Source organism: Anopheles nili, chromosome 2, assembly GCF_943737925.1.
Source record: "Anopheles nili chromosome 2, idAnoNiliSN_F5_01, whole genome shotgun sequence".
NCBI lineage: Eukaryota > Metazoa > Arthropoda > Insecta > Diptera > Culicidae > Anopheles > Anopheles nili.
In genome coordinates, this window is record NC_071291.1 from 54,270,844 (window position 1) to 54,298,413 (window position 27,570).

The 27,570-nt window shown below is 44.4% G+C and overlaps 3 protein-coding genes across 3 annotated transcripts; 2 read left to right on the forward strand and 1 right to left on the reverse strand.

The window, feature by feature from the left end:
• The first annotated feature begins 6,640 nt into the window (after positions 1-6,640).
• LOC128720484 (cytochrome c oxidase assembly protein COX19) lies at positions 6,641-7,163 on the forward strand. The gene is made up of 2 exons (XM_053814154.1): positions 6,641-6,782; positions 6,884-7,163. Exon 2 carries the CDS (start codon positions 6,900-6,902, stop codon positions 7,161-7,163), a length of 264 nt encoding a protein of 87 aa, XP_053670129.1. The 5' UTR covers positions 6,641-6,782; positions 6,884-6,899.
• LOC128726162 (phosphopantothenoylcysteine decarboxylase) lies at positions 7,114-7,803 on the forward strand. The gene has a single exon (XM_053819956.1). It carries the CDS (start codon positions 7,231-7,233, stop codon positions 7,801-7,803), a length of 573 nt encoding a protein of 190 aa, XP_053675931.1. The 5' UTR covers positions 7,114-7,230.
• A 1,396-nt stretch (positions 7,804-9,199) lies between these two features.
• Positions 9,200-21,052, reverse strand: LOC128726172 (uncharacterized). The gene is made up of 7 exons (XM_053819967.1): positions 15,361-21,052; positions 14,068-14,859; positions 12,925-13,469; positions 11,179-12,690; positions 10,653-11,096; positions 10,260-10,494; positions 9,200-10,092 (listed from the first exon to the last, which is right to left on the reverse strand). The coding sequence occupies exons 1-7, from the start codon at positions 21,050-21,052 to the stop codon at positions 9,323-9,325; spliced, it is 9,990 nt and encodes a 3,329-aa protein (XP_053675942.1). The 3' UTR covers positions 9,200-9,322.
• Positions 21,053-27,570: the final 6,518 nt, after the last annotated feature.

The window sequence follows — 27,570 nt, forward strand, 5'->3', positions numbered from 1 at the left end:
TTCGCATGAAAGTGACATCAATCTTATTGCTCTGCATAACAACATTAGGGCGTTAAGAGCAAAAACGAAAATATCCTTAAAGCATCACCAAACATATCCAACAGCAGAGTTGCTGTGGTACACAAACAGAAACAAGAAATCAATGTAAAAATACATTACCAGATATATCTCCTAAAATCTTCTGCTTGTCGTCTAGCTGTATAATTCGCTGCTTTTTCATCCATTTTATCGCATTTCTTCCGGGATTTATAACAGCCATTGCCAAAACTTCATTCGCTCTTTTACATCAAACACAGCAAACTATACTTATTACAAACGGCACACCATTAACACATTCATTCAAGGCATATTAAACATCATTTACACCTCACAAAACACTTTTTGACTTCTACCAATCAAATATAGCCCACAAATGACTGTGCACTTAGCTCAACGCAAAAATTGTTGACCGAATCATTTGCGTCCTGCCGATACGAATGAACTGCCGAACGCGATGCAACTAGCCGGCGGATGCAACAACCCTCGGATCGGCACAACGACGAGTAACGGAACGCCGTCTCTCTACGGCTACGGACGCACAACAGTTGTATCTTCCATGCGATGTTATGAACGGGCAAACAGATTTGCAAACAGTTAGCACCTAACGCTCCTACGAACAGAAAACCCAACGCCTTACTCCGGATGGCACCTAATGATAGTGATTAACTTATCTACCGCGGAATGTTTCTCTAACCTAAATCCAACCAACGAGCGCAACCGTTTGCTCTAGTCAAGCTTAAGATAAGACGACCGTCAGAGTTCTTATCATGGCGTTGGTTTCGATGCACAATTTACATGTTATCGGTTGCTTTCACATTGAAGGTGACACTGAAACATGCGCACATCCAAACCAAACATTCGATCAGATAGTTTCTAAACATTTCCGATTTTTCTCAATACATTTTCCCCAAAAATTCTTGCCAAAAAAGAATTTGCCGGATACCGCTCAAATACATTTTAATCCGCACATACCCACATCTGCCCAGCAGTCCAGCTGACTATTGTTATCCCCTTTGGGTATTGACCTAGGCACATATGTTTCATGCCAAATACGGTCTAGTTCGACATGCTAGAAAGTATACGGGAGCGCCAATGTACAGACCATGTTAATGTACTCCTTCACCACGCACAAACGAACGGTTTTGACCCGCATTGTCTTTCGTATATTTTTATATTCACCGTCGCCTTTTATTGGCCTTTGGAGGCTACCATCATGAGGAGAAGAACGAAAAATGGTACCGCATACTACACGAGATCTATTAAAACAACGGCATAGAACCGTCCCGTACCTTTCTGTTCGGGCTGTCAACACTGGTCGATGAATACAGTGCAATAAAGTCGAACCTGAACTCTTCGTACCGTACCTATCGTCAAGCTAAGGAAAATATGCAAAATAAGCACATTCAAAAGGATCAAGAGATTATAAATGGCCATCGAAGTGGGCAGTTGGAAGGCGGAAGGAACACGCGTACACACATGTGAGCAGGAATTGGCTGCTGCAACATGGTACTGGAGGTATTTTTATATGGACAAAAAATCCTGAAAATACCCATTCATTTCTTAAAACAAAAAGAGCCAAATAAAAAAAAGCATAAAAAGTACACCCTCAGGCATCCTGCCAGCAGGAGCAGCAACAGACACGTTACCAAACGGAAGCGGCAGAAGTGAGAGCTCTGGGTAGCTGGATAAACTATCCAGGTTCGGAGCCGCCGGCCGATCCAGGAGCACACCGTTTGTTTTAACCCATTTTCCGGTTGTTCTCCCAATCTCAATGTGTCTAGCAAGGCCATGCATATTTATTCATCGCAATGTGCTGCAACAAGAAGCAGCACTCTCACCACACACGGACTACAAAGAATAACAGTGGGGCGGATGATTTTCATGCAGCAAATAAACGGACAATTTTCATTCCTCATTTATCGCTCGCCCATTTTCAACCAGGGCGCTTAAAGCTCGCTGTATGTTGAGGAAAGCGTGAGGCAAGCAAAAAAATACATCAGATTGTTTCGCTTCAGTCAATTGCACGTAAACAGTGCATTTAAATCTTTTGTACAGTTTTCGTTGAGCAGTAGTACGAACAGGGAAGAAATATATCGATGTCACGCACGAAAAGCAAACATGATAACATATCATCCACTCAGCAAAAGAATCCTTTTAAACAAATGAAACATCACTTACCGTGAATAACCAGCTCCGAGTCGCGATTCACCTCGTACAAACGGATTGCCTCATCCAGCTCGATGTCCGACTGAATGGTACAAGGATCGTTTTCCTCATCCACCCATTTCATCGTAAACACCTGTTTGGGTAAAATAAAATCATTTTTGAGACTTAATTTGGATTTGCTCAAAAGGAGACTTCTATTAGCCGTTTAGGCTTACCTGATCCGGTGCGAAACGACAGATCTCCCGCATCTCTCTGCAGAGGCCCTCGTAGGAGATACTCTCATCGATGTAGGTGATCATCACCTCGCCATTGTACGCGATCTTCACCTTGATTTCATGACCTCCACCAACGCCTCCACCGCTATTGTTGCTCTCATTGGCGATCTGGATTGGCATCGTGATGCAGTATCGAAAATTTCGTCTGGTATTCGTCGAGTATCAAGCCTCCTTATTTTCTGGTACCAGAGTGATCAGATGAACGTCACAAAATGATAAGATCTGAGTTTATGCTGAGTTGCTTTTCTTTTCTTGTTTCGTTTGGTGTCTTTTCTGGGTCGAATTTTTGCGATTTTTCACGCGCGAAACAAAGATACATTAAAAATGCAGAAAGACAGCAGCAACACGTAGCGAGGTCGGTGATCTTATGATCTCATTTTTTTTCTGCCATTCATCCAGGCACGTATAAGGCAGTAACTTTTATCTACCGGTCGGTATGAATACGAAATTTTTGCTGTTCCGTTAAAAAGGCTATAATAAACGACACAATATAGAACAAAAAAATATATACAGATAACAGAATAGCAGCTATGGTAGGCTATAAATGAGTGCATATTACAACACACACAGCACTATCGACACGACCTGGCTTTCCATGCCAGGTGAACTATGCGTTTAACACTAGAATGATAATTATTTCCTATTTTCATGCGCGTTAAGAAACCTTTTGATCTGTTCACACCAACATGAACCAAACATGAGTCCTCAACACCGAAGAAGCTTCTGCGTTTTTTCGAAACAATTTTAAAACTAAAGAGAGCTCTATACCATCATCATTGTACAACTATTATCTATTCGTGACAAACATTACATGTTTAACTTGCAATTGGCCTACAAGAAAATGTATTGAATAGTAGGATTTCTATTTTTTAAAGAAAACTAAACTAACTAAATAGATTCTCACACAAGAAAAGTCTAATACATACAAAAATGTATGAAGTCTGACTTCAAATCAGTTCCAATCTGTTCAACATTCGTATGAAATACCATACAAATTATTCAAAGAAGAAAAACGCTCTTATATGACAATTTCATTCCTCTGTTTGGCGACATGCTGATAACGCTTAAACGAGCCAGTTGCGAAATTATGCAAACAAACGATAAGCAATGATAATTATCTCCCCAACTACATGGTCAGGTCTAGGTAGCAGTCTGTAACAAGTTCGTCACGATGGAATATAGTACGTTAACGAAAACCAAGATAAAAATTGCAATTTGAAAATTGTCTATCCATTGTGTAAAAGTATGTTTCTAAACTCCAGTGATAAAAACTGATATATTTTAACCAAACGTACTTTGTTCTATGTTTGTGCAAATTCGGTTTCTCTGAGCACCGAGGTCACTGTTTATCTCTTTTTTATTTACTTAAACCATCTTAACCTTCTGCTCTCAACGGTTAGCAAGAAGTGCCGGAAATCGTAGGAGTACGAAGCCGAAAAAATTGACTTGCCATTGACTGCAAACGGCGTACTAATCATGGAAAGCCCCATAATTATGCTTTAGTCCTCCCCCACAACAGTTGTTCTTTCTGCTGCGCCCAAAGCCCACCATTAGCAGGTCCGCAAGCAGGCGTACAGAAGCAGTAACAATGTTAGAGTAAAAATAGGAACACGACGAACCTCGTCGCAAGAAGAACAGTCGCCTCCTCCCCGGCAGGTCAATAAAACACCGGCGAGAAGTAGCAGCGTTACTTTGGCTCCACACATATCGGTACTTTAAGTTTTTCTATTTGTTTTCGTTCTTTTTTTTCTCTTGCATCTGCCTCCTGCTGCCAATGTTTGCTTCTAGCGTGCATGCTCGTATGGAGAGTACGCAAGGAAAATAAATTACGCCCCACTTCCTGCTGCCCACCAACGTAATGTGGTGTGGGTGTGTGGAACACACCCGTACTGGCGCGCGGGTGGACAGCAAAAATGGGAAACCGGCGGAAAGTTGGGTATCGAAAGAGTGTAATGACTACGCCAGCACATCTGTGTCACTCCATACGCCCACCGCTGGGTCATATGGAACGCATCGCGAGCGACATACGACGACCCGATGGGGTTTAGAGAAACGAAAATAGCTCAACGATCGCGCTCGCATGCTTTGAAGCCATGCAAATTTTCGCATCTATTGTTTAGGCCGTGTTCTTGGTGGAGAGGTTTCAAGTTTCTATGAAAAAAGACCCTAATTTCCAGATAGTGATCTGTTGCCCTTTGCACGTCGTAAATCGCATTTAGCCAAATGATGATTATTTTAGCCTCTAATTTACTCGTTGCTTCACGATACCCGCAATCCAAACATAGACGATCTCTTAGTTAATTTACTATAAATCTGATACAAGTAAAGATTTTATTACATGTAACTGCAGACATGTGAATCATAAGGCAGAAACCAATACCGCATTCTGCGCATCGAACCGCACTTAAACACGCGCATAGATCAAAATCTTGATCGAAAAAAGGGTGCAGTAGCAAAGGGTGTAGAAACTCAACCAAACAAACAGAATGTTCTATGCCCTTTTACGATGTCCGCCTCATCAAAAGTGTTTGGATCTCATGCTGCGATACTGCAGTGCACAAAGAAGAGACAAACGCCTTTTACCAGCATTACTGGAGGGTTGGGGGTGTGCGCACACAATTCGAGCTACAATATATTACTTTGATGTCGGTAACTTACCACTTCTCTGTTGTTCCGCTGTGTTTGTTCTGATGGAATATGAGAAGGTGGACAGCTTGATATGCTCCAATTTCGAAGCTGCCTGTATGACGTCACTAATGTGTTCAGATGAGCAACAAGTTCGAATACGTTTAACAGGTGGCGATGATGGTCGAACGCCACCGGGAATTTTCTATTAATTTTCCACTTCCACCTTTTTCACTGCACAATGCGAAGGGGTGGATGGTGCGATGGTGGTTGATGAATGATCTCTTTTATCTCTTTCTAGCAGCTACCACTCCCAATCACTATCGCTCAGATAACCTGATTGATGACGCGATGATCTTAAGACACTGGCGGTGTGAGATCACTTTTGTCACCAGTCTGGGCGGTATGTAATGATTGATTACTTTCCCAGTACGGAGGATAGTCAAATTTTGAAGGCAAATTTCACTCGCTAAATGTGCTGACACTAACGGGCAAGGTTTTCCATTTTTTTCCAAACACTTGCTTATCCGACCAGGCCGTGGCCGCTGGTGTAAACAAAGACCCTACGAGGGCCCACCAAGTGCTACACACACAAACGATCGAAGAGCTCAGAAAGATACACACGAGTCGTTCCTTTGGGTGAACTAAGCCACACACATCGAACTGTAACGTAAAACCGGAAACGTGTACCGAAAGTTCACAGCAGTACCGGAACCGAACAAATAACGCACTCTACGATTGACCAATGGAAAACTGCAGCACTCGCCTCTCAATGCACTCGCGTTCTTTGCGTGGACCCGCACCCTTGGACGGTATGGAGCAGTGCTGTTGTGGCGTAGTAACGAAATTTAAGAAGACAACCGGCCCTACCACGCACGTTCCTCCACGATCCGAGTCACGAAACAAAAGCCGGAATTAACAAGAACAAACTAAAAGAATAAACACGCGCACAAAAATACTTCTTCTTTCTCTTTTCGGGGTAAGTTCACGGTCCGGCTCTAGAATTTGGGTACGAGGCTCACCGTCAGTAAGCGGTAAGCTTAAAGAATTTCATGAGACCGTTCGATACTATAAATCTAACCACATTTAAGTGTTTTTCTTTTAACTTTATGCATCTATTCACCGATTAACTTCCACTATATGCGAGCGCTTCGAAACTTAACCACATATTTTGACACAGAGTAGGTAACAGTAATATTTTGGCAGCCAGTGTCACGTCTATAGCACCTAACGGAATTCTTCAAGTATGAACGCTATTCAATGCGCCAATTTAAAAAAAAATTGGATTCTAAACGCCAAAATATTCTGCCTGGATACGATAGTACTAGTAGTACTAGTACTAGGTACTTTGCGTTGTTATTCAGAGGAAAATTGTTCTATTGTTTCGATCAATGAACATTTGTGCATGTTTTAGACGTACATAACAAACGAGGACTTGACTGGCATTTATTTGACAATACGACCAAAACAAAACTGAAGTTAATTCGTGTTTCTCGTGTTACGTGCATTGCTAAGCCTTACCTCGCGTAACAACTGGTAAATTTTGATAAATTGAACGCTGAACTATTATAATAGTGATCCTAGCTCAGTTTTGTACTCTTATCACAACAACTGTTTGACTACAAATCTGGTAGAATGATATTTACGTAACGTAATATACATACGATTGGCATCAACGTAAGTAGACATGACCATGGTTTTTTACCTCTCTTTAATGTTTATTCTAATTTTTTATAAACAAAACTGTGTATATATCGCTTTTAATACATTGATTCCAGATATTTTACCGCCATCATGACTTCTATGACATTTGGTCAAAAAAAGTTCATCCCAACTGCACCAGAAAAGGGTAGCTTCCCGTTGGACCACGGTGGTCAGTGCCGTAAACTTATGTTGTACTACATGCGATGCTTGCGAGAGAACGCAGACGATAACTCCGCTTGCCGACAGGAATCCAAAGCATACTTGCAGTGCCGTATGGATAACGAGCTTATGGCTCGTGAAGATTTTGCTAAACTTGGTTATAGTGAAAAAGAAAATCCAGAACAGTCTTCATGATTGATTTGTAAATAAGGCGATATATCTATTTGTACGTATTTCTTGAAGTCTATACGCCGCTGAAAAGATGAAAAAGAAAAATATTCTTATCGGATGTACCGGCAGCGTTGCCACAATCAAACTACCTATACTAGCTGAAAAGCTTCTTAATCTTTCCGGTTTTGAAGTGGATGTGCACGTAATGGTGACCGAGCATGCACGGCATTTTTTCTCCCAAACCGACCTTCCAGGCACAGTTACGATGCATACCGACCATGAGGAATGGACGAGTTGGCAGGGTCGCGGTGACCCAGTGTTGCATATCGAGCTCGGAAAATGGGCCGATCTGCTGATAATCGCTCCGCTCGATGCCAACAGTCTTGCTAAAATGGCCACAGGATTATGCGATAACTTACTGCTATGCACAGTCCGTGCCTGGGATCCCTCCAAGCCGCTACTCTTTTGTCCGGCTATGAACACACGCATGTGGCAGCATCCGATTACTGAATCGCAGATATCCACTCTTAAATCATGGGGCTATCGAGAAGTGCCCTGCATCCCTAAGACACTTATGTGCGGCGACACGGGATTGGGGGCAATGGCAGAAGTAGACACGATTGTGGAAACCATACGTGAGGTGTTGTCGGAAAATAGTGAATAGAATTGTAATAATAAATTACAGTATACTAAATTTATATGATAGCTTTAAACGGTTTCTTCTTTTATATCCTTTCCATGAAATGTTACTACCTCATTTATATTATGCCACCGAAACGCCATATTCTCTTCGTTCTTTCCAACAAAATACGACAAAAACAATTTTTTTTACATATTTTCATTATGAATCTGCTTAGCGATACTACAAATGTAGATCCTGTCGCCGTTATTTGTTTTACTAACGCTTACCTCTCGTCTGTTGTTTGTTCACGAATTTATTATCAGTTTCACACACACGCATCACCGATGAATTCAAGTGTCTCTTCTACCGTGCATTGTGTCGTTTCTTGTATGTGGCTATTGTTGTTTTTTTACATTACAGTCATAATAAATTACAGTATTTTTTCATAGTATCCGCAACATTCCATTTTCTGGCAATCATCTTTTTTGTTTGCTTGCCCTTTTTGTGCAGTGTCTTCTTTCTGTGTAACGCTGCCCTTCTTAATGCTTTATAACCTGTGTAGCACAGGTTTCATCATTTACACCACTTGTCGGCTTGTCTTTGCTGATCCCGCTGTCTAAAGCGCGATCTTACTTATTTGTCTCTTAGTTTTCCTAATGAAATGATTCATCTTTCCTTATTTGCTTCATCTAGAAAGATTCATGATGAGTGTAAAATGGGTAATTTACATCTGGAAATACAATTTTCCTACTATCATACAGGGAGAGCACAGTAGTAACAGTAACCGAAAAGTATAGTAACGACAATGGCGCTGCTTAGGTTCTGATAGATCACATGTCCATATAAACCGGGTAAGAACACAAAATTAAAAATATAACATTTTATCCATAAGACAATATTCAAAATAGGAAAGAACAATAAATACACTACGCAAGAAAAACAACGCAAGCCTTCCTTTTCTGTCTCTAGATATTTATGATACTCAACCTAATGTGTGGAGAAGGAAACGAGTCTCAGAAATCGATGCTGGGAATGTTGGTTTCCTGGGGTGCTCATTTATTAAGCAATTTATACCGCCCCTTCAGCGCTCATGCACGATTTTAAAATTCCCCATCTATTCTTTTCAGTATTAAAAAAGCTGTAATTTGTTCGACGGCTTAACGCCTTTTCGATAACAACGAAGAAGGACTGTATTTTCTGCATATACCATCTAAAAATATCACTCCTTACTTCTTTGAGAGCACTAAATCTGCTATTGAATTGGAACTTGCAAACATTGTGTAATGTTTTTCTTTGAAATTCGTCAATCTCAGTCATGAATCGTGGGCCAAAAACTTAATAATGGCGTAATTAGAGGCCGCATAGTGTCCTCGAGAATACTTATTATTGTAAAGGAAATCCTTAACCAATAGCCTATTCACAGAAATTTAGCCCAACATAATTCACGTGCTCTCGAAGTTACATCGGCTGTTCGTTCCAAAAAGATTGCCAAGTTTGCCGGTATTTTGTTTTTTTTTTCTCTATGCATTTGATAACTCTCCTCACCTACTCGTAACTCAACCTAGCGTACCACACATGATACGCAAAGTTTCGTTGCGCTGACACAATCATCGTGACAGAAGGCTCCGCACTGCTGGCAAACAACCATCGCATTCAACGAACAGGCACAATCGACAGCATTAGCATCAACAGGTTCCTCAGTTCCATCGCCAGCATCTCCATTATCATCCTCCTCGTTACCGGCGAGCGGGGAAGAGTTTCCAACTCCGAAATTATTTTCTGCAACTGCATATGCCTCCTGAGACGGTTGCTGCCCTGAAGATTCATCAACGGTTGCGCAAATTCCAGTAGGAGTCAGACTACCTGCGTCGTTATTGCCCATGTTGCCACCGACCATGTTGAATCCAGCTAGGTTGATGTTACCATTGTGCTGCCCTACTGCAGGATCACTGTTCAACGGGTGATTGAAGTGATGCGGTGAGATACCTGAAGGAGACACCACCACGCTCCGAACGACCGGCGAAATAGTTGGTTGCGACGTATGCACAATTTCGCTGTTCGCGACAACGGATTCGACCAGTGTCCCTTCACCATTCGGTAGCACAATGTTTCCGCATCCATCGATTAGCCCCTGCGACTGATGGCTAAACTGCGGCATTGCGCCGCACGAACCAGCTGCACTTCCACCGATGAAGATCACATTTCCACCATTGCCGATCGTGCCAGGGTCTGCTCCACAGGCTGCTCCTTCGGCACCGCCATGACCGTCGCCACCGCTGCCGGTGATCGCTGTCGGATCGATAAGTTGACTATCCTGCCCGTAGGTGATCACTGTACAGGGGGGATATTAGAGGAAGGACCAGCCTGATATGCTTGATCAAACAAGATCGACAACAGCGAGTGATCGATAAAATCCGTTTTCCCCAAAACACATGCCCGCACACGCATCTTGCACGCTGCTCACCGAAGTACACCACCTCCCGGCGGATAATACTCACCGTGGGTGGATGGTATTCGGCGGGTGATCGCCGCTTGCAGACCGGCGGGCGCAACGGCATTCACACCGGTCGATAGCTGCTGATGTTGGCCCTGGTGCTGCAATTGATGTTGCTGCTGCTGTTGTATATGATGTTGAACCTGCTGCGTTAGTTGCTGTTGCTGAACAGCGGTCATTTGCTGTGGCATCTGCTGTTGCGGCTGCGATTGTGGACCAGCAACATGGTGAATTTGAATCTGCAAAAGCAAAACGAACAACGAAACCAATTATTTATGTTCATAGGTGCACATTTTTACCAAACGAAAGGATAATTTGAACTCCTTCAACATTATCCTTCAATTATCCCTTTGAAGTGAGCTCAATCAACAACCATAATTCTTCCTTCGTCCCATACCTGATTGTGGGTCGGTGGTGCACTAGCCGCCCGCGGCGTAACCATATCCCCGACATGTGTTGCACGCTGCACTAGCACGTACTTGCCACCAAAATTTCCACCATTAGCCGTTGCAGCACCTACGTTTATGTTCGCTCCGATGGTTCCATTATTGTTGCCCGCCGCAGCTGCATGCACGATCGTTGGAGCTGCGCTCACGCTGATGATCTGTGCGTGCGGCTGCAGTTGTTCTCCTAGACTATGAAGTTGTTGTTGTGGCGGTGGTGGTGTGGCTGAGATAATACTGATTGGATTAGGTTGACCAGTGGTCGAGGTGGTGACACTGGCGGCTGTCGGCGTTACAGAAGCCCCACTGCTCGTGTACACTTGGCGCACTACAATTGACGACTGAGACGACCTACTACTGCCTGATGCCGATCGTTTTGAACTGACCAAACGTGCGACCTACGGCGAAAGCGTAAATTCAGAATGAAAACGTGTTTTTTCATTATAATTTACAGACACGTTTGCCGCTAAACAGACATACCTTACTTCCTCCAAAACCCAACGCAGCTCCGAAGCTACTACCATTGCCACTACTGCTACTGTTTGCATCGTCTTTGGTATTGTTGCCAATAATACTACTCGCAGAGACACCGCTGCTGCTGCTGCTACTACTGCTACTGCTCCCCGTACTACCAATACTGCTGATACTGCTGTTCGAATTCGAGTTCGACGCCGCCAGAAAAGCCTGGGGTGATTTCAGCTGTGCCTTCAGCTGGTGTCGATTCGGACTGTTCTGTATCACTGCCTGACAGATTTGGTAGCTTCGTTCGAGATTTACCGCACCAGGCGGTAAACGAGAACTGCTCGATCGTCCTCCACGTCGACTTCCTGTAGCCGATGATCCTGATCCACCGTTACCGCTACCGGTACCAACGCTACCTGAGCTAGATGTGGACCCCGAACTAGTGCCATCGTTCGTCCGTTTACCACGATTGCTCGTAGCGGTTACGATCACGTTAGCCCCGACGGTTGCAGCGGCCTGCTGCGCTTGGTGGACATTATTGACGAGAAATGCATTCTGCCCACGGATCAGCTGGTTGGTGACGTACTTTTGTTGGAAACGCTGCTGCGATTGTGTAGGTGCAGTCTGTTGAGGTGTTGCTGGTGGTTGATGCGGCTGCTGTGAAGTACCTTGAGGTTGCTGATGTTGGGATTGCTGAAGTTGCTGGTGCTGTTGAAGGGTCTGTACACTAAACTGGGTCCTTTGTAATGGCAACCGAGGTCTCTGCTGCTGTTGGGTAATAGCCGGAGTCGACATAATTATTTTTTGCAACTGTATGGGTTTCTGCAGGGTAGTTACGGTGGCTTGGTTTTGCAGTTGCAATTGCGGTTCTTGCGCCTGGATGAACTGTTGACTCTGTATTTGTGGCATCACATTTGCAGTCTGCACGGTCAGCGGTAACTTCGTTCCGGTTCCTGGGGCATTTACCGCGTTTATCGGACGGGAAGTGATAATGAACTTTGGCTGTTGTTGCTGTGCCATCAACTGCGGCTGTGCGGCCACTGGTTGCGATTGCTGCTGTATAATGCCGTGATCCATTTCAAACCGTATCTGTTGTCCCGTCGCTGTTTGAACGTGCTGAATCAGCTGCTGTTGCGGTTGTTGCTGCTGCTGCTGCTGTTGTTGCTGCTGTTGATGTACGAGCTGCTGTTGATGAGACACCGGCGTACTGATCGTTCCAATCGACTGACCACCACCGGCGGATGCTGAGACGGTCGAATAATTCCCAGCAACGCTCTCAATCACTCGAGTCAGATTTCCTTGACTGTTCGGACCAAGGCTAACAATCGGCGAGGATGTTACAACGTTCACTTTGGGCAGTTGAGTTTGAAACGTAGGTTGCGATTGTGACTGTTGTTGTTGGGACTGAAGCTGGCCATCATCGCCCTCTAATTTGATGCGTGTAACTAGTTGCGGATTGCCTTGCCGGATCGCAGTGTAACTTATTCCTTGTTCAGGCTTCAATAGATTGGTGCGTATGCCCTCTTTAATCTGCAACAAGTGGGAAATGTTTTAGAAATAATTAGAAATTAGAAACTCCACGATAAAGCTTTTTGTGTTAAACAACAACAAAAATCATAATATTCATCAAAGCTATAGCAAAATATACAATCTCTACATGGAGCTCAAAACATTGTTAATCAAATGCTTCAATTATAAAATGTACCGATAATCAAAGAGGTACGCTTTTAAGGACAATAAATAAAGTGTTATGACCGGACTCGCCTCTGATGTAAGCTGGATGGTACTGTTGCCGCACCCTATAACTGGTTGGGCAATTTGATGTTGCTGTTGTTGCTGCTGAGGATGTAGTTGAAATATATTCAGTGCCTGTTGTTGTGGTTGTTGCTGCGAATTCAGCACTGTGCTCGTTCCACCCGCCATCGTTTGCACTGCAGGCTGAGCATGATGAGATAAAAAACTTATCCCCGCCGTAGCGTTGGGATGCAGTTGCTGGGGTTGCTGATGTTGATGCGTTTGCTGGTGATGGTTATGGGCAGCAATTTGCTGCACAAGTGCTGTCGTAGTAATCGGAATTGGTGTCGGAGATTGCTGCTGCTGAGTAGTTAGTTGTTGGTGTATGGTTGCAGGGGTTTGAAGCTGGTGTTGCTGCTGCTGCAACGTTGCACCCGGTGATGGCATCATGGACGCCGTCCCAGGCGTACCGATCGGTGAAATGATAATACTATTACTACCATCGACGAGTTGATGATGATCCACTACCATCATTTTCGTTGCATCCATCATCTTCATTTTGAACTGCGGCCAGTCTAAAAGGACATAAAGGAAAGTAGACAAAGTATATCAAACACTACTCTAACGCGTTCAATTGCAATTTTAAATAACATATGCATAGATATACAAATACAAACAAAAAAGCTACAAATTTTCTCCTGGATGTAGAACAGCAAAAAAATTTTAAAGACCAGAATAAGAAAAACTCTGCCTGATATTTTTAGCCAAACAATTTCATTGTTTCAGCTGCTGCATGCTTCGTTGGACTGGTAGATGATTATTTGCAAAAAAAGCGGAAAAGAGATCAACAAAACGATGCATTCATAACTCGAAACGAAAAATAGCGATACGAAACAAATTCCACTGCTAATGAAACCAAAACAGATCATACGAAAAGCGAGAACCCGTAACCGTAATTCGGTGGGAAAATGTTAAGCCATTAAGCAAACAGAAGAATAACGACAAACACGTTGCACCACAGCTTGAGCGGTCCAACGATGGACCGCGAAAACGTATAGAACGAGTCTCAAGTATGTTAGATCCTTGGATCGAAGCACATACAACAGCGAAGATGCACAGAGAATAGAAGATGCTTAGAACCGGTTAGTTTTAGCACTTCGCATCCAAACTTACCACCACGCGGGGACGCTAGAACCTCGTCACCATCCATAGGGATCTTCTGCTCTTTGATTTCAATTCCACCAACCACCTCTGGAGCACACGCTTCTCCAAGAAACAGATCCAACGCGTTGCCGCACTTTTCCCCGAGCGCAACGGCGTCTTCTTCAGGATCAATCTTTACCGGTAGCGATAACACGTCTCCTTCACCATTCAGACGATGCTGTTCGAGAGAGCATCTTCTTGAGAACTGAGTCGGCTCGAACGGCGAATGCACACCGTTCGTTGGGATCGAATCTTCCACGACTAAAATGGTAGTTCTTTTCGTTCCCATTACAGCCAAGCTCGTCGTCGCTGGAAATTGATCACCACGCGCTAGAACGTGTGGAGTTCGTGACATTTGCCCCATATGGTCTCCTGATGTTTTCTGTTTTGATGGCATCATTTCCAGTTCTTCGCCGTTTTCATTCATCATGTTGGTTTCGATCGTGCCTAGTACGAGCTCGGTTTCCTTTTGTTGTTTATCTCCATTTTCACTCTCGAACTCTTCCTCCTCATCGTCCTCTTCGTCCTCCAGTTCGCGCACTTCGGGCGATTCACGTGCAACAACATCGACAGTTGCATCAACATTTTGCAGTACTGAGCTGCATGCGGTTATTTCTTCGTGAACCTCCAGCAAAACGGAAGATTCTTCATTACGCGTATCGAGTTCGTCGCCCGTTGCCGTGCCATGCTGGTCGACCAGCTCTACTGTACCCATCTGGTCCAACGCCACCATTGACGTAAGGTCGTGGTTATGTTCAACAACTGTAAAACCGTTTTATTTGGTCAAACGTATCGGTTGCACGGCGTGGTGTTATTCGCATTTCCACAGACAAAACCATTTTCAGGAAAGCATGGAGCAAGCGTGAAGGAAATGAATTAAATTATTAGAGCGAATGCCTTCGAAGAGAATAAGTCCACCAGAGCGATACGACGCTTTATTCTCTACATCAAAATATGTTCAAATAAAAAAAATCAACATGCGTGTCAAACCAGATATTGGCAGGCTGAATGTCTTTTGCAGATAAATGTATTATAAAGGCAAATGCGACACTGATTCCTTCAAAATCTCTTTCCGATGGAAGTCCAAAAATACATGGTTGAGAATTGTATGTACCATTTTCTTAACACTGCGCAACCAATTGTATTGACGGTGCTTTAATACAAGCCAAATTTAACCAACAAAACCAAATTTCGAAGTCCAAATTCCGCATTATTTTTTTCTTTTAACATTATAAACAAACTAGATCACATATGTATACTCACTTTCTGTGCTAATCATCTCACTACCAGCTGCTTCCAGCATGTAGCCACCAGGACCGCTATTACCGACGTTACCTCCAGCCCCAATTACATTTCCGCCACCAACACTATCCATCTCGTCGATGAATTTGTCGGCCATCGAATGATGGTTGTTTTGATGATACTGTTGCTGATGGTGTTGATGTTGCAGCTGCTCATCGTGAACATCATCCTGGCCAGGTTGCTCCTGTAGATCCTCTTCAGCTCCATCGCACTCTACACCCTCCACGCAATCCCCACCATCGGTGACAAACTCTCCCGCACAACCATCGTCGAGCATCATTCCGCCAGGTCCTGAGAACAGCTGCATTGGTGTTGTAGCAACACCGGAAAGGCCACCATCAGACGCCACCAATGGCTGGCTGTGAAGTACACCCTGTTGCTGCTGATGAAGTTGCTGGTTTTGACCGGCTGTCAGATGGTATTGCTGCTGCAATTGCTGCATTTGTTGCTGATCAAGAACGTAACCAACACCTTCGTCCTCATCCTCCGAAGCAGGATGATCCACATCACTGTGGTGATTAAACAGCATATGATGGCGGTTTTTGTAACGATTTTCCAGACATTCCATGTCCTGTACCGCTTCTTCCTCGATTGCTTCATTTTTTGACCCCATCAACAACTGATCGTGCACTTCCTCCATCTGTCGGCACTTTCCGGCATGGTCATCTTCCATTTCTCCATCGTCCTCTTCTACTTCCTGCTCATACTCATCGACGTCAGCATCATCCGTGGCAGATAGATTATCACAGTAACTGCTCCCCACCAGCACATCATCGCTAGTTGACATTGGTCGCAGAGTTTCCACATTTCCATCAGCACTCGTTGACACCATCATCATCAGTCCGCCTTGCTCAGATGCAGCTGACGTTGCACAAACGATAGTGTTCTGGACATGAGGCAGGTGTGGCCGCAGATGTTGATCGTGATCCTGGTGCTGGTCTTGCTGCTGCTGCTGCTGCAACTGTTGCTGTTGATGCAGTAGTTCATGATCGTGGTGATATCCGGTCAGATTCATATTCACCATGCCCGCTTCAGTCATCGAGGATTGGTGATGCGTTTGCAGGTTATTATCGTGATGCTGAAGAATCACTTGGTTATGGTTACTGAACTTATTACCGGTGGATGCAGCTACCGCCTCTTCTACCAACTCCCCATGAAAGTTCCCGCTTTCGTCGTAATCGCAGTTCTCTTCTGTTGCCGGATCCATTTGTAATCGCTGCCCGAACGTCTCCTGCTCATGATCTATTGCTACAGTATTATCATCTTCATCTTCGTCCTCATCCTCTTCACCTTCGTCTTCTTCCTCATCGGCAGTATTAGTGGTTGTGGTAGTGGTGTGCACTAGCTCCCCATCACCATCGTCGTCTTCCTCGTCGTCCTCCAATTCGTCCTGTTCAGATTTCTCCTTCACGGCAATAATTTCGTCCTCATCAATACTACCCTCCTCCTCGTCATCCTCCTCGCCATTTTCGTCTTCAATCTCTTCCGAAGCGATATTATGCTGGGAGGAGCTTGCATGATGTAGCATCATCATATCAGATCTAATGCCATCTCCACTCTGACGGAGTACGTTTTCGAACGTATTTAACTCCGCCCCACTACCGGACGGCCCGGTACCAATACCACCTGCACTTCCATCTTGATGATTGTCACTCGCTGCCATCATAGCAGTGGTCGAAACGCTGCTACTATTACTGCTATCGTTCGACACCGAAAGCAGCTGCTGCGATTGTTGCTGCTGTGGCTGGTGTTGCGGCTGCTGCAGAGCTAATTGTTGCTGCTGCTGCTGGGGTATGGCTGTCACCGTTAGGGACGATGGCAATGATCGAAGATTTAAAGCGCCAGCACTCAAGCCGGTGGATGTTGATGCCGGTGGAGGTGTTAAGCACAAGACGCTAAACACCTGCCCGGTGTTCTGATCGTAGATCATCTGTGTCGTTGGACTTCCTTCCTGGCCGGCGGCATTCATCGGATGGAAATGATTGAGATTCATCAGCCTCTGTGCTGGATCCAAGTTGTGCTGTCCACTTGATCCTTGCACGGTAACTGTTTCCCCTACATTGTCCGCAACATGGCTACTCCCAATCGTGTCCTTCAAACGCTTCCAGACACGCCTGCCTCGATTTTCGGCACTTTCTACGGCTTCTCCACAATCGACCGCTTCCTCTAGAATAATATCCGAAGACGGAACTAATGGAGGAGTGCTTCCTGTATGGCTTTCGCTTGCGTCCGTAACGTCACCGTTTACTAACGATCGCACTATCCTTCCCCGTGGCAAAGCAGGTGCTTCTTTGCTTTCGTCACCATCCTGTCCAGCTTCGTCCTCGATCATCGTTGTCGCACCGTCCGTATCATCGTCGACAATCGTGATCGTGGTGGTCGGTGCTATCGATACCGGCAGTCCGGCATGACTTCGGATGTTACCGACTCGACTACCTTGCCGTGGTGCCCTTCTTTTCGATGGCAGGACCGCAGCTGCTGCCGACAGAATCACATCACTTCCAGACGCTTTACGGCGCTTTTCGTTTGGTCCTTTTTCGATGACCTCCAGCCGACTGTCGATCGACGGACGTATATCACATTCTTCTTGTCTTTGCCCCTTCGCCACAGTCTGTACGATTCCAGCAGCTGCGGTGGCGGGATTGATAGTTAAATTGCTCTCCAGATTAATCGTACTAGAGGTGCTACTACTGCTAATATTTATTCTACTACTATTGCTATTGCTATTGCCACCAGTTGTGTTGCTGACGCTTCGTATGTTGTTTGCATTTCCACTAATGGGGCAACCGCTGGCCGTGGAAATAACTGGCATAATTGTGCTGGTGGCGGTGGTAAGGCGATTGATACTATTATTACTGTTTCTATATACATTGCTGATGCTGATGCTGCTGCTGGTACTACTTCCCTCGGTCGGGGCTGCCGTAACAACAACGAATGCACGCTGGTTGTTGTGCAAACTCCCACTACCGGTGAAACCGGCGCTGCTGCTGATCTGCGGGATGTCGTCGATTTTCCTTTTCGACAATTTACTATTGCTTAGCTCGGGCGTCAACGCACGGCTAGTGTGCGCCCGTTTCATATTCGACGGGCTGGCCGCTGGATCTATCGAAATGCCTCGTACCACCGCTGACGGACGGAACGGTTCGACCACCTTAACTACCACTGGGCGAGAGCCAAGCGTTACTCCAGATCCTGCAGCCATCGCTGTCATCTTCGCGGACAGTGGGTTACTTTGTGGCAACTGCTGAGATCCACTGCCTGCTAATGCCGATCTCGTCACGGCACCAACCGTACGCAGCCGCTTCGGGGACATCGGAAGCGATCCGATTTCTTGCGTTTTCACAGCCGATGCGCTGCCCAGGCCTACTAAATTTGTACTGCTGATTGCAGTACAGCTGCTACTACTGCTAACGCTCATGGCCGTGGGTAGAATTCGTTTCGCATTAGCTATGGTCGGCCCAATCATGGATGGCGTACTTGCCGGTGTCCCAGAGGAGATTAGATGTTTACCGGGCGTTGCTGCAGCAGTCGTACTGGTCGCAATCGCCGTCGTGGGGCGCAGCTTAATCGTTGTTTTAAGGGCAGGTCGTGCAACCATGGTACCCACGGTACTATTGCTATTACTACTGCTACTACTGCTGCTAGAATTACACCCAACGATACTTATAGGTACCACGGATAATCCAGCTGCATGGGCACCTGCACCTGGCGCAGGTATTCCTTTAGGGATATTCCCAGTACCGCCAGCTCTGCTACCGGCGGCCATTCCAGAGGTGACCGTTATTGTCGTCCGCGCGGGAAGTATTATCGTAGACTGTCCTCCAGTAGACGAGGTAATAATTGTACCACAGCTACTGTTCGATACGGTGGGTCTGGTATTAGCAACACTGGTGGTGAATGTAATCGCTTGCATTTTCCCCAATGATCGTGACGTTGGATCTAGCTTCGTCGTAGTCGAAAGCGTTCTGGCCGGCTGTGAAGCGAGCGTAACCGTTTGGGGCGGTCGTGCGAGTGTAACAATCGTAGCATTCCCGCTAACGACATTCTTCGCGATCGGAACCATTGAAACTCCGGAAACGGCAGTTGCAGTGGCTAAAGAAGGCGTCAGCAGCTTTGGTACCATTTGCTGCGCTGATACTACGGGGTTCTGCAGCGTCGGTATGTGCGAAATGCCATCAGTGGGTTCCAATGGAACCGGAGTTGCAGCAGCGGAAGGTAGCGGTGGCGGTGTAGGTGGCGTAGGGTTTGCTATCGTACCAGCAGCCCCTATGAACGCACCAGCGTATTTCCGTTCGCCCCACATTGGTTCGAAATGTTTCAGCTTCCAAGGATCGAGCTTGCTTTTTTCGCGTTCCGCTTCCGATCGCAGCTTCAGTTGGGCCTCTGGTGTGAATTCTCCTTCCGTTAATCGATCGCGCCACTCGTGACAGGCTCGGGCAAAGAACTCGTTGTTCAAACCGGACGGATTAAGCCGTATGCCGTTGCGTTCGCACTGCGATGCATCCGGCAGCGGAGGCCTATCAACCGGCGGCAACAACTGCACGAGTTTGTACTGATATAAGGGTGGTAAGAGCTGAAACGTTTCCCGATTCAACAACGCCCTCAGGTTCGTGTGCACCAAGATCGAATCGGGAGTTTCCAGATCGACGCATCCTTCGCGTGTCTGCTCGAGTTGCGCTGCGGTAGAAAGTTTCTTATTCGTGCGCCTCCTTGGTTTGATGCTGAAGCCTGGAATGGACGCGAGCACTTCACGCATCGTCGAAGCAACGCCACCATCCGCTGCTTGCCGAAGCTGGCGTTTTTCCGTCACTCCTGTGGACGCACCACCGCGACTTCCAGGTCCGGATTGCGGTTTCGCCGTTTGCTGTCTGCTTGTGACAAGTCTAGGAACATTCCGGCGCAGGTGATGATTGTGTTTCGGTGTATTCGCCGTGGCCGGCACCTTCGCCTGCCGAGATACTGTTGCCGCTCCGGAAAACACCGGAATCGGAGTGCTGCACTGTGGCGATGGCAACGTGTCGATTGAACTTAGCGAAACATTCAGTGGGTCGTCCTCTCGCAACGGAAGGGACGAATCGTACTCGTCGGACAGAAGCGCAGAGTTCGTTTCCGACTCCGGACAGGACATCAACTCGGGATAGCTGATCTCGTCCGCCGTGCTTTGATCGCTAATTTCTATCACTGTTACCGGTTCCGTTGGCGAATGCACCACCGGGGACGACTGCACGACGGTATTCCCCCGGCTCGAGGGACAACTTCCGGCTATGCTGACGATCTTACTGTTACTATTATTGCTGCTGATACTTCTCCGCACGACGATCCCGCATCCGGTGGCCGTCGATGGTGTAACCATCGATATCGCGTCTGATGCGGAAGATGTCGGCTTGGCTTCCTCCTCCGCGGTTGTCGTCGTTGGTTCCATTGCGGATCCAGCCCCGACTGTTCCCGTACCCGTAGTAGTGGAGGTGATAAATGTAGTTGACGATGCTGCACTAGCACTATTGCCATTGTTACTGCCGCCTTTTACTGCGGAAGGAGAAGCCGATGATGTTACTGCCGACGATGCTACTACTACTGCCGGAAGGTGTTTCTGTTGCTGTTTCGATGGATGGTTCGCCTGCACCGATGGGACGGGCGATACGTCGCATTCCATTTTGGGATGCAATTTTCTACAAAGACACAAAGAAATCATATGTTTATGTTTATTACTGTTGCCAGCACAGAATAACTTGATAAAGTGATAACAAATGTGTAATGATCCCTAGCAATAGCCATTCTAAATCGTTTTCTGCAAAACAACCACGAGCAACCACATGATAAGGATAAAAAGGCTATGGATATTATTGTTGAAATCACACCCACATGCTTACATTGTCGTCCCGTTTACAAGTTCACTCATTTTCACGGACGCACAAAAGTCCCCTCAACCGATAACAAGCCGAAAACCCGATCTAACCATTTTCCACTACACCAAGAAAGCCGGCTTTTCCTGTTGGTCATTATGAAAGAGCACGGGCAGCGGCGACGGAACTGTCATCACGTTGGATGAATAAGGGCAGGGCAAGAAGTACGCAGATAGAGCGCAACGACTGTCAATTTTGGCAGATTGTGCACGATACAGCGTAGTGCGCGCGTTCTTCTCAAACCACCACACACAGGGGTCCTCCTGCGTACATCGGTGGCATGCACAATTTGACAATCCTCTCTCTCTTTTTTTCTCTCACACAATTCTACAGCCTGCATGCGGATGATGCAGATGACACATGAATTCCGAATAATATTCGCATCGGGTGTAGCCATAATCAGACACCGGTAGAGGCAGCTTGTGCCGGAATAGGACAGAAGAGCGGACAGGACAATTACAGTACCGCAGTAAATTATAACATGATTGCTCAACGCTCGCAGCTGCAGTCGGTGATATCGAAGCAAAGCAAGTGTGAGAACAATTTATCATGGTTTCCTGTTCGCCGTCGTTTGTTTCATTGACTCTACAACCTTCCCAACATTGTACTTAAGGCGACTAAAAATAATTACAGGATGAAACAACAAAAACACTTTTTTTGCAGAATTCCTCGCAATCTTCACTTATTTTTACTATTTTCTTGCACTAAGTAAATTTTATTCGGATTGACAGTAATACTTTCGTAACTTCATATATCATTTTGCACCGGATGTACCAACTGTTGGATTTACAGATATAGGACTGTTGGATTTACGAAATTACAGCATACTGCGATCCATCTGCATTGTAGGTGGCTCGGCGATGCTTCAGCGATTTAGTTTGTACTGTTTCAATATAATTTTAATATCTTCTGATGTAAGAAAGAACACATCATTATATGATTTTTAACGCACAAAACCCAACGCGGCGCATCAACGCCCTTTAAAAAACCTTGCATCCTTTTTTCGCTGCACGCAAATGCACTGTGATGTGCATTACACGCAAATATACACCTGCAAAATTTGCTTTAATTGAACGAACCAACCGGCAAACAAAACCCACACAGTTTCATTTTTTTACTTGCTTCACCAGAGTCGTTGGTTTACCCCAACAAATGTGCTCCATTTCTTGCTGTTTCAATTTCATTCTCCAAACCACCATCTCTCTCATGCAACTTCTTTCCATCTCTCTTGATTTTTTTCTTTTTATGTCTCTCTCCTTTCACACATTTCAAGCTCTCAGTCTTTATCGTAACACTTTTCTCTCGGCACGCGTCTTTACGAAAACCGTAGTAAATAATGGAGAAGAAAGCTTATGTTTAAGGTTCTTGACTTTCCCTATTAGTACAATACAATCAGCGAGAGTGCATCAAAAATGTAGTTTTTCGCACACACTAGAACCGAGCTGGAAATGTCAGTTTCATAACGGGCTAAGATATCATCAATGAAATGAAACAACTGCAAATAGTATACACTAGCGGAAACAAGCATAAATATGTTAAGTTGTAAATTTGGGATCTTTCCGAAAAAGGAAACTCCCATTAGCAACATACTTTTTTGCCGTATTGGAATAATAATCCAACGAGAAGGACTTTAGTAACTAGGAATGGTAAGGATACATAGGAGAGTATGAGTGCGCGCGCGCACGTTTCATTTCTATCTTAAGATTCTCCTGAATATAATTAGAAGGAGAAAAAACATCAGCAAGACTAATGTACTCCCTCATGTTGCATTTACCACTTTTGGTTAGCTCGAATTTATTATTCACACTTACGAAAATAATTATCAATTCTCCAATCTCCTTGATCTTATCTTCATTGAAATTTAATGTATTATATCAGTTGACATTGTTTTATTATTTTTTTTTAAATTAGTATTATAAATATTAATAATTACTGAAAAGAATAAATAAATAATAATTACTGTTCATTAATAATAATAAATTTCCCAGAATGTTTTTGTTATCAAAGTGATTGTATAATTCCTATGTTGTAAGTTCAAAATATTATCCTTGTTACGTTATCGTGTATATAATATTATTCAAATTGTAGCAAAATCATTCTGTCTTTTTTCTTGTAAGGATAATCTATATAAGCTAGTACATTTGGGATAAGGTGTACTTTGGTTGATAGAATTAAAGACCTTACAGGATTTATATATTGTACATATTAGTCTTAGCACAAAACGGTCTATATGTCAACAATTATTAAAAGCAAAATTTAATCTTTAATGAAAGCCAAAATTTTATTAATGATTGCCAATAAAACATCACACGATTTTTGTCGATACGAAACAATCCCTCTAGGACTATTCTATAATAAAAAAATACTTTATATGAACATTAAATTGCTTTCTTCGTCATATTCTATTTTCTATCTATCACGTGCACTGCACATGTTGATAATTTGTTCTCTCGAAATAAAATGAAATGAGAAAGTACGATAAACGCAAAGAGCAATCACCAGCGATCACCTGCTAGGAAGGAAGAAGGAGCTGCAAAAGGAGGCACACGAGAACACATCCCTTTTTTTATTGCCGGCTATCTAGGAACTGGCTAGGAAGATCCTTGCAGGATTCTATCGATACAAAGCAAGTTAAAGATCCCCCACGGATAACCTATACGTGAATTTATGCGTGACCGTACTTTCATGGGGTTTTTGCATCCATGCATAAGCGGACGGTAAAAACCTTACGGATAAATTACCATAACGCAAGAATTACCAACGGTTGCATAAAACTGGAAGGTTCTGTGTTCCCAACGGTTGTTTCGTTGTTTCTTTTTGCCTTTTTGTTACAACTTCAAAAATCTCTCCCTGAATCCAGATGAGCCTTCTAGCTACATTTTGGCGCATCGAAACAAGCATTTCTCTATCAGAGAAATACAGCAATATTACGTTATTCTGTCTGCTTACTCGAATAATTAGCAAAGGATATAGCTATCTAAATATAAGAGACTAGAATTAAGGCTTACAACGGAATAGAACACAACATTTTGGCGTTAAAAGCAATCGACTATGTAAATTGTTTAAACCCATTCCTAATGACTTTTTACACATTTTTCAAAAAAGCACCGCAAGGTTTGCTTGGATGCGTTACAAGTAGTTCAGTTATGCGCACATGGAGTGGCTAATAAATCAACGAATGGTTCTGGGAATTCCTGCGCATTCCATATTTGTTCTAGGCGGCTGAGATGGGAATTGTTATTGTTATTTATTTAAGAACGGCCTGGCCGTATTTTGATTTGGATAATTTTTTGTGAGCTGAAAGGCATTTCCTCCCAACAGCCGCAGATAGCCTTATCCCGGGCTGACTCGGTTAAAGACTCTGATGGGAATGATATGCACGGAAATGACGCGGCAACAAAGTGACAACAACTTACCAGCGAAGTAGTAATGGTAGTAGTGGAACAACGTCGTCGTCGGCCGCAGAACATTTGCCCTGAGCGTTACGGAGTTGGGGCGGATAGACAGAAGAAAGAAAATGCAGCGGCGTTAGAGATCCGGAACACACAAAGGGGAGGATGGATGGGTCGCGTTTAGTTTCACGAACTGATGGGCCCACAGCAGGGGTGTCGGAATGTGGACACCATCCACGTCGGACACTGGATGCACACCACCGTTGCGGCGACAACTGCCCCTACAGCAGTGATGTTGAATTCTGCTTTTCGTTACTTTGCGATGCGTTTCACCTCAGCGAGGCGCGCACGCGATACATATTTTCCACCGTAACATCAAGTATAATTTTCCGCATGAAGATGTTTATTTTCTCACAATAATACCATAAAAAAAATCTATCGCACCTCACTCACTTTCCTTCGGCTCGTGTGCGCCTCAAAAAACGCTTTCTTTTCGTTTCTTCTCCGTCTCGGCTATAACTACGTGACACCGAACAAGAACACAACAAACAATAAAACTTCAATTATTTCATCTTATAAAAGAATGAAAACACGCATTCGTAAAACATACACACTGACGCAACACCTTCCCTCACGCATACGATTGCGTGCTAAGAGAGACAGAGAGAAAGAGAAGCGATTAACACGTCATTTCACCAATACCACACAAACTGCGCAATTAGGCGCTCTCTTTCGCTCTTTTCACTACTTTCTGTAGCCGCGCCGATGCTGCCGATTAAATCATCCCACGCTACCCACAAACTTATCACTCCGCTAAGGAAGTGCGCTTACGCGCTTTCACGTTGCAGCACAAAAAAGCCATCAAAGGACACATTAGGACCGTGTAGCGAATGACGTTTCACTATTATTGATGACGCGCTTATTCACGCACAACACACTGCACACAAACGCCAACAAAGCGCTGGCTCCAAAATGCACACAGTGAGGAAAGGGAGAGCGTGAGCATGAGAAAATATGTTCATAACTGCTCTCGCTCTCTCCCTCTCTCAATCTGCTTCTTCTGTTTCTTCATGTCATTTGATTCCAACTCACAATCGTCGATTATTTAAAAAACGAGAGAAATGCAAAGAATTTTCATCTTGGCCCTCTACTGCTTTTTTTTAAATAGAGAACGGTTTTAAATTGCCTTTTTCACGGCATTCTATGACGGACGACACACTAGAAGCAAACAATAATTTACCCTATTCACTCTACACCACCACATGCCACCACATATTACGCATACTCTCTCAGGCTATCGCCTTTCGCTTTTTGCATTACTTCTGAAAACATGACCACCGTTTTGATGTTAATTTTTTTTGTTCATTCATTTTACCGAAAATTAGGCTTTTTACGTCGAAAACAATCAATCGTAAATAAATGAAACCTAAAATTTCCTACACTAACTCAATGTGCTCGCATCATCGATCCGTTAGACACCGTTTTCCTCACGATACCTCACAACCCTAGCCCATATTCTGCAATTAATGCTCTTCTTTTTGCGCTAGTCACCCATCACTCTTTGCAATGTCCTTTGACTAATGTACACTATTCAAGCGATGCAATATTTCACTACAGAAAGGCACGCGCTACTCCGGACGCGAAAAAGGTTGCGATGGATAATGCAATAGCGCAGTTTCTGATCATATCAATAACTATCGTAATGTGCATGAAATAGACGCTATGTTTGGAGCTTGACAAACCATTCACCAGCAGGACGATTGGAGGAGTGCGCGCGGGCGATTTGCGGAGAACAAAAGCGAAAATTTGTCACGACGTCACCAATCCACATTCCATAATTTTAGAGTGATCGTAATTTCCAACATTCGAAACAAGTGTAAACGAAACGCGTGTTTACTCCACGTTGGTGGAATTTTCCCTTCTACGCCTGGCTGGGGTACCCACACTTTTCTCCGAATGGCGGCGTCGGAGAATGAACTTTTTTTCACCTAATTTGACTTCCTAAACGCAAAGCGCGACCAAATCCTGTACTCAATTTGACAACTGCTGTCATCTCCGCTCCGCTGTCAATACCCAAATTTTTGATCGGTTACTCGTTAGACTTAATTTATTTTATTCGTCTTACGTTTTCAAGTAAGACAAATCCTTTCCCATGTGTGTAAAAAGTACAAATTCTGGATAGGTATAAGCAGATTACAAATTTAAACGCAAATTGATGAAATACAGCTTCTCTAGAAACAATTATACCCTGTTTCGTACAAACACAAACTGCTAATATAGAACAGTCTCAAGTATCAAAAGAAAAAAAAGGTCAAATGAAAACGAACTTAGTTTGCATGCTATCAGTATACTAAATGTAGTATATGTTACTAAATTAGTGTTTCCACCGTTTAGTCATCTGCCGTCAAATTATATGCAATTAATGTTATGTCAAATTTCTTCTTTTACAGCCTTTTGTATTACTTTTGTATACCTTTTCGCAGCTATAAGCGGCTCCTCCATGTCATCAACCTAGTATTTAAGCTCTGAAAACAGACACACTTGCTTAAGAAGCGAGGTGCAAAGAGCGAATGTAACTCCGGTGAGATTGACGTGGTCGTACCGCTTCTGTGACGTCATCATTGTCATTCCACGAATATTGCAAAATTGTTTTCTGAATTTCGTTCACGTAGAAAATATTGCCTGTATATTTTAGTTTCGCGAGCTGTGGAGAAAAAGATTTTACCGCATCCAGTTTAGCGAAACCGGTTGCGTGGGAATACTTCCCTATTGAAACGTTCGAAAGGTTCAAACTTCTACGATATGTAACAACTCGCAGCCAGTGGTTGATACCGCAGCACCTGGGCACGGGATTTTCTTCCTCATCTAATCAGTTA